The 8,841-nt window shown below is 33.6% G+C and overlaps 1 protein-coding gene across 1 annotated transcript in view; it reads left to right on the plus strand.

Moving 5' to 3' along the window:
• Window positions 1-3,246: 3,246 nt before the first annotated feature.
• LOC108694198 (probable cytochrome P450 6a13) overlaps window positions 3,247-8,841 on the plus strand; it is a 13,695-nt gene continuing 8,100 nt past the window's right edge. Inside the window, exon 1 of the mRNA XM_018203549.1 lies at window positions 3,247-3,465. Within this exon, the coding sequence (XP_018059038.1) occupies window positions 3,279-3,465 (187 nt within the window). The 5' untranslated portion in view covers window positions 3,247-3,278. The remainder of the gene's footprint in view (window positions 3,466-8,841) is intronic.

Genomic DNA, 8,841 nt, shown 5'->3' on the forward strand with positions numbered 1-8,841 from the left:
CTTCGCTCTGGACAGTCAAAAAAATTCGAAGACAAAGAATTAGAGGCATTACTCGAAGAAGATGAGAGTCAAACACAAGAGGAGCTTGCAAAATCATTGGGAGATAACTCAACAAGCCGTTTCTGTACGAATGAGAGCCATGGGAATGATTCAAAAACAAGGAAATTGGATGTCTTATGAACTGAAAGAGAGACGTTGAAAGAAGATTTTCACTTGCGAACAGCTGATTTAAAGACAACAGAGAAAAAGTTTTTTGCATTGGATTGTGACTGGAGATAAGAAGTGGATATTTTACGACAACCCCAAGAAGAAAAAATACTACGCTAAGTGGTCAATCGTTGCCTGGTAGACCAAAAGGATCTTGTTTATTATACGCTGCTGAAACCTGGCGATTCCATTACGGGCGATCGGTATCGGCTACAATTGATTCGTTTGAGTCGCACATTGCGAGAAAAACGGTCAGAATGCGAGCAAAGACATAATAAAGTTATTCTTCTTCATGACAACGCTCGGCCTCATGTCGCTAAAGTCGTAAAAAAATATTTGGAAACGCTCAAATGGGATTTTACCGCACCCACCGTATTCTCCGGACATTGCTTCTTCTGATTACTAGTTGTTCCAAAGGATGCAGCACGATTTGGCAAGTCACCGGTTCACTTCTTTCACAGAAATCGAAAATTGGCTCCAAAATTGGATCGCCTCCAAAGACGAGTCGACGATTTTTTCGAGATGGAACACGAAAATTGCCTGAGAGATGAGAAAAAGTAGTAGGCAGCGATGGACAATACTTTAATTGATCTATTCATTCATTTTGTTTTGAAATAAATGCACAAAAAAGCGGACCGAACTAATTTGTACTCCCAATAAGATATTAGGATTTGGCAATCCAATCTCGATATACTTCGTTATGAAGCAAGACTTGACTTTATGTCTAAGAAGATGATCAAACGTACGATATTATCAGTGATCACGCAACATAATCATCGGTTATCATTGATAATGTATCTCTTATGCGTCTCAGGGACTTCAACCAGTAGTTGAACTGTAGATTTCAGCCAGTACACTCGATTTTCCTTCAGCCATTGTGAACCTTCTCACCATATGTTCCCACACTATGGGAAGCATTACTTCTGGAGATATCTTCGAATCGCATCAACCGTTACCAATTATTAACCCAGTTACAACAATCTTTCTGAAAGCGTTGGTCAAAGGAATATGTTACTCAGATGCAACAAAGGACTAAGTGGAAAACAATGCACAACTATGAGATACGGCGGCATATTATCATCGTGGATTAATATTGAGTATGGGAAAAAGTTCGTGGCGATTTTTTAGTAAAATTAAAGTGTTTTTCTTAGAGTATTGAAATCAATTTATTTAAACCAAATATGCTCCATTATTTTCTATAATATTTTGCTATTTTTAGGGCAGAGCCATAATTCCATCGCGATAGAACTTCTGTGGTTTCTGATCGAAAACTGCTTCAAGTTTCACAGGCCTCTTTTGAAGCTAGTTTTACATCATTAAGAGAGTTCTGCAGAGACCTAACAAATGATAGTCTGAGGGTGCTATGTCAGAACTATACGGTGGATGCATTAAAACTTCCCAGTCAAGCTCTCGCATTTTTGCTGAGTCAAAGATGTGTGTGGTCGAGCGTTGTCGTGATGGAAGACGACACCTCTCCTATTGATTAATTTTGGCTGCTTCCTCTCAATTGCTTGTGTAATCTCTGCAGTTGTTCACAGTAGAGTTCGGAATTAATTGTTTGATTGTTGGACAATAACAGCTTATAGTGATTCCCTTCCAGTCCCACCACACATAACATCACCTTCTTCCTCGTCAATCCAGATTTTGCGATTGCTTGCGCTTCCTCTTCTTTCTTTATCCACGATCTTTTTCTAGTTGGATTGTCGTAGGTGATCCATTTTTCATCACCAGTTATCATTCTCTTCAGAAATAGCTCAATTTCATTCTGTTTCAGTAGCGTATCACAAATGTTAATTCGGTCCATCATATTCCTAACACTCAACTTGTGAGGAATCCAAACATCGAGCTTAATTCATTTCCTATTTATTTTCACTTATCATTTATACATCATTTATCATTTATATCATTTATACTGGTTGATAAAAACGAATGGTTCATTGCAATTTTGCTTCCATTATATTTTATATCATATTATATTATAATCTTACACTTCGGACTAAATTTTACTATCTGACACTATATTAGCAGATTACACTTATACATATTGCGATTACCCATTTTTATTTTTATTTATAAGAATCATTATTAAGTTTTTATTTATATTTTCTAAAAATTTTTTTATAATCCACTTTCATACAGTTATATATTTATAGAATTTATATTCATTTTTTTTACTGTACCACTCAATTTATATTATTTGACTTTTTATATATTTCAAATTTTATACAGTCCACCTTTATATATTTATAGAATTCAATTTTTCTTTTTACTATTTATGTTGGAAGGAATTAAATTACTATTTATATTAGAAGGAATTAAACCAATGACTAAATGACGTTATAAGCGACATTTTGCACTCGTACTCAGCGTTTCTTTTTTTTTTTGGAATGGAATTTATGGCCTAAATATCTAATATCTATTCTTTGGTCATCTATTCTTGCCATCAAATTTTTTAAATAAATAATCTTTGTTATTTTGCCTTTGTACTTCAACCATTTTATATACTAAGATATATTTAACATTGATGACCTGATCGGAGTCGAAATATTTGTTATTTTAATGTCTATTTATTTGTATATTTGCATCACGTACATCAAATTTGTTATTTTGGCTTGTAGCTCTTCTTAACATAATCTTATTTAATTTTATTATACTATTATTATTTATACTATTATTATTTATTATACTTGAGCCTATTATATTATATATTTGATATTTCATAGTTATCAACTTGTAAAAAATCTGTCATATAATTTTCACGAACACATAATAAGTTAACATAATAAGTTAAATTGATACAAATATGTATATGAATAAGAGGAGTCAGTATAACAGTCCTGTATGTTTAAGATAATAAAACTAGATTTTTGAGATATTACAGAAATTTTATTTAAAGCATATTTGAAATAAATGCAATTATCTTAGAAGATTATCATAAACTTTTTGCATTATTTTAAAATATGCATTGAATATTATTATATGTAACACGATATCAGTAAACAATTAATATACAACTTTTGTATTTTTTCTTTGCAGAAATGTCGGATCAACGTTTTGTTTGTGAATTATTTATGCTCTTCTTGGCTGGATTTGATACATCTGCTACAACAATATGTAACACATTGTATGAATTAGCTTTAAATCATACTATTCAAAATAGACTTCGTGAAGAAATAAGAAATATGTACATAAAAAGTAATGGAGAAATAACACTTGACGATATAAATACGATGTTTTATCTGGATACAATCTGTAAAGGTAATTCATTCATTATAATTAATTGTGAAATAAACGATAAAACCTAAATATGATAAAATCTAGATGATATATATTTTAAAAAAACTAGTGTATCAAATAAAAAAATCTAAGTGGTAAAAAAAGTATAATCTAAGTATAATAAACTATCTTTACTAAGTAAGTAATAATACGATACACCTTTTATATTTTCATTGAGTCTTTTTATTTTAACATTTTTTTCCTAAAAAAATAATAGTAACTTTTAAAAAATAAAACACAAGAATGATACTATCCTTATTATTTTTACTTAATTCTAATGACACTGTGACGGGTTCAAAAAGTTAATTTTTTTTTGCATTTTTGTAATGCTAGAGTCTTAAAAATATGTCTCTAAAATATTATGTTGAAATTCATAACGGAACTATAATAAATATGTAATAGAGTAGCATGTGATCAGATGCATGAACTAATCGATTGTAAAACTTTAAACACGTTTTTCTCGAAACTAAATGTTTTCGTAAATTAATAAGATTTTAAAGTATATTTAGGTTACATTTTTGTTTTAAATATTCACAAAAATTATTCTACATGCTACGTTTCTTGCTTTTTACTTCTTGCTTTTTTCCTCTTTGCAACTGTTTTGTCGATAAATATTTTTTGTTACGTGTTTCCTGTATCTTTCGAAGTTCGCTACTTTTGTTTTATCTCGAGCGACATAAAATAAAAATCGTATAAAAAGCAAAAAGACAATGTAAAAATAGCAAAAAACAGAAAACAAAAAAGTATATTATAGAGTAATCATAATTCTTTGAATGCTAAGAAGTGTGCGATCGCGTCTCTCATAAAACTTCTCATAAATATGTAATAAATGCCACGAGTGCGACAATGCAAATAAAATTGAGAGAAATTTTTGTAAAGGTAAAAAATTAGATAATTGCGTGCCACGAATATTATAATGCTTATTAACATACACTTAAGTCTAACAAATATTTCAGTATGTCGAATTGTAAGAAACGCTCTTAGAATTTGAAATACTGAAATAATTGTATAATTTGCATGTCAATAATCGTTTTGTAATGTTTATGTTACGTAATTATTGTGTAATTTCACTCTTTTGACATTTCTCTAACAATTTTATTAATATAATTAAAAAAACAAACAATCCGACAATACTCAAAGGGGATCCAACATTCATTTTAATTTCATCATTTTAATTTATAATTTAATGAAATTAGCTTATTTAAAGTACGTGAAAGATAAAAAAATAGTATAATAAGGGGAAAAAAAACAAGAAACGTGTTTTTATAAACGTGTGAATGCATCCGATCAGTGTGTGCCTCATGCATAAAGCGCTCTAATCATGAACGCCACTATGCCCGTCTCCTATACGCGATTTCCCAGTCAGAAATGGATAATGGAATCGATATCGATTCGATGTCGATTCCATTATCATTTCTGTGATACGCTATTTCTTCTTGTAATTTGAAAACTAAGCTTCGGACAAAATTTTCGTAAAGGAAAATTGTCGAAATTCGATCAGGAATATGTTTCTTTATATTTAAGTTGTTTTAAATCACTCTGTATATTCGCGTTCATAAACATTATTTACAAGAACTCGGCCTGGTCTCGCGGTGCGAGGTTACAATGACCTAGTTTTCACTGAGGATTTAAACCGGATCAAAATGGAAAATAAAAATCAATCAATTACAGTCGAGCATTCCCCTGTTGTTCGATTGTAACAGGGGAATACTTGACTGTAGTTGGTGTTGGTTCTTTCTGATCCGGATTAAACTTTCGGTGGAAACTAGGCCAAGATTGAAGATTGCACAATCGAATTATGTTCTCTTTTTTTCACAATTTTTTTGGAAATAAATAAAGTTTATAAATAAACATAGGACAAAAGCATTTTTATATAATTGTTGAAATTATACATGTACTTGTAAAAATTTTACATTAAACCAACAACTGTAGGAAGAATATCGAATCACTTCATCATTTATTCAATAAACAAATAAAAAGCTATTTTTAAATTGCATAACAGTTTTTTGATTTGTAGAAAATTGTAACGATGCACCCCCAGATAATGCATCGTTCCTGGCTTTTCACTAAGCTAGATGCCGCGGTGCGCCCGACATTATTTTAAACAAAATTTACAGGTGACAACAACTCGCAACGAAGACTCCGTGTTCGGCCGCGAAACCCGAACACGACTGAGTATCGCCGAGTCCCCCCCGATCCACGAGATAGCGCTAAAAGGCATACTCGTGGGGGAGCTCGGATAAAGGAAGTCCATAGTAAGGAACCACAGTATATACAGTAGCGCAACTCTTCTGATTTATGTTTCCCAAAATGAAGCGCGAACTTAGCAACATGCGAAATAAGCAAGTTGCCCAGTAACATCATCTAAATTTCTATCTCGCTTCTTCTTTTTTCCGTTCTCTCTTTCAGAGCCATTTAAATATTGTTTCTCTTTAACGATTTAAGTACGTTGTTTGTTTTCCAACTGAATTGCTTTTGTTTTAACTAGAAAATCTGCGTTTTGTGTGGTGCAATTCTAATAATTTATTAAAACGCAAGCGATTTAGCAGAAAAATAAGTATCGTGTGCTGCAGTCGTTAATTAAAATATTTTTACAGTTAATTATAATATTTGTATCATACAACATTTATATAATTTTATATCTTCTTATTTTTGTATTTTTTTTTTATTTTGCAGTGCATTACAATTATCTATTTCTTTTAGTTTATTACATTTAGATTAAACTTTGATGTATAAACGACCTAAAGAGAGAGAGAGAGAGAGAAAGAGAGAGAATGAGAGAGAGAGAGAGAGAAAGAGCGGGCAGAAAAATAAAGAGCAACTGAGAAAGAAATTCAGATGGCGCTACTGGGAACTTACTTATTTCGCACTACATTTTGGGAAACACTAACATCAAAAGTACCGACAGAAAGTTGCATTACTGTATATACTATATATATATTATGACCAAACGCTGCCGAACTCCGACGAGAAAACATTATTTTACGACTATAAAAGATATTGTATTCCTCGTCGCAGTTCTCTTTTTCCTGACAATCCTCGTGCCAACCAGATCCTATTGTAGCCAGTATTCCGATCTGTTATGTTACTATCGATTCCAGTGCCAGTCCAGAGCATGCGGGTAAGGCGTACTTTGTCTCTATTGAGAGCTCTTGATACGCTTTCCGATCGACTTCGATCGTTTTCCACTAAGAGGGCGAAAACAAGGGGATTGAGCACGCTCTGCGTGTTCCCATTAAGCCGAAAAGAGAAACTCCGTCATCCGCATTTCTGTTCAAGCGACCGACAGTAATCAGGAAGTTGAATATTCTCGACCTCCGCTAAGCTTTCTCAACTGTCGATCGCCAGCGCGCTGCAAACGTCTTATAGCGTTTTTCATTGGGAGAACTAGCATACACTATGCGCATTAGGCGCGATGTTTCATTAAGGATTTTAATGCGCACGAAGATCGCGCTGTTTCATTGGTAAATCTAATGCTGAGTTTCGCACTTTCGTGTAAAAATCTAGCTCCGAGGGACGGTGTCGATTGGATGCAAATATGACGGCAGGAATTGATATAAATGAAAATCATATGCTAGTAATACTCGATCTTCTTTCATCGTCATCAAATAGTGATGATGATGATTTTTTAATTATAAACGAAAAACGTAATATTTCCAAAATAAAAAACTTAATAAAATTGAAGATTGCAGGATTTTCAAAAGTTCATAGCTGTATTACTGAGATTTTCATTAAAATACCACCGCCAGCCCACAAAATAAAATTAACATATATATTGGGAGTACAAATTAGTTCGGTCCGTTTTCCTAAAGATGGCTCCAGCTATTGTGAATGACTCATAGTGACAACTGATATTGGCGGTTTTAGAGAGGTTAAACATCTGCTAATATTCAGTTTATATCGCTTTGAGTTTCATACAAAAACCTTGATTTTTACTATGTTTGAAATGTCGAATTTTGTGTTAACCCAGCAGCATTTGCGGGAGGTTTTGATTTTCTGCTTTAATTGGAAGAAAAGTGCGGCTGAACCCCATCGAGTGCTTGTCGAAGTTTATGGTGACACTGCTCCAACTGATAAATCATGTAGAAAATAGTTTCGACGTTTCAAGGATGGAGATTTCAGCGTTGAAGACAAGCCTCGCTCTGGACAAAAAAAAAATTTGAAGATAAAGAATTAGAGGCATTACTCGAAGAAGATCAGAGTCAAACGCAAGAGGAGCTTGCAGAATCATTGGGGGTAACTCAACAAGCCGTTTCTGTACGATTGAGAGCCATAGGAATGATTTTTTCAAAAACAAGGAAATTGGATGTCTTATGAACTGAAACCGAGAGACATTGGAAGGCGATTTTTGACTTGCGAACAGCTGATTCAAAGACAACAAAGAAAAGGTTTTTTGCATCGGATTATGACTGGAGATAAGAAGTAGATATTTTACAACTCCAAGAAGAAAAAATACTACGCTAAGCGGTCAATCGTTGCCTGGTGGACCAAAAGGATCTTGTTTACTATAAGCTGCTGAAACCTGGCGATTCCATTACGGGCGATCGGTATCGGCTACAATTGATTCGTTTGAATCGCACATTGCGAGAAAAACGGTCGGAATGCGAGCAAAGACATGATAAAGTTATTCTTCTTCATGACAACGCTCGGCCTCATGTCGCTAAAGTCGTAAAAAAATATTTGGAAACGCTCAAATGGGATGTTTTACTGCACCCACCGTATTCTCCGGACATTGCTTCTTCTGATTACTAGTTGTTCCGAAGGATGCAGCACGATTTAGCAAGTCACCGGTTCACTTCTTTCGCAGAAATTGAAAATTGGCTCCAAAATTGGATCGCCTCCAAAGACGAGTCGACGATTTTTTCGAGATGGAATTCGAAAATTGTCTGAGAGAATGGGAAAAAGTAGTAGGCAGCGATGGACAATACTTTAATTGATCTGTTCATTCATTTTGTTTTGATATAAATGCATTTTTTAATACAAAAAAACGGACCGAACTAATTTGTACTCCCAATATCTAACTTCTTTTGGGTATCGCGTATGCCCTATAATGTTAGTGAAGAGATATCGTGTTTATTTACTAGAGAACCTCACAGGGAGAGAATGCAAATTGCATGACGTGACCTGTCTCCTCATATTGGACATAGGCATTAAAGCTCCAGTCGTGGAAAAGATTGGAGAAAACTGGTCACGCGACTCCGGTCCTAATTGGACGTGGGCATTCATGTGATGCAATTTCCCACTCTCTCTTTCTCCCTGTGAAGCTCTGTGTGTGTGTGTGTGTGCGTGCGTGTGCATACATATATATATGTATGTATGTATGTGTATATATATATTTTTATATTATATATATATATA

The sequence above is a fragment of the Atta colombica genome, unplaced genomic scaffold (genome assembly GCF_001594045.1).
Source record: "Atta colombica isolate Treedump-2 unplaced genomic scaffold, Acol1.0 scaffold118, whole genome shotgun sequence".
Taxonomy (NCBI): domain Eukaryota; kingdom Metazoa; phylum Arthropoda; class Insecta; order Hymenoptera; family Formicidae; genus Atta; species Atta colombica.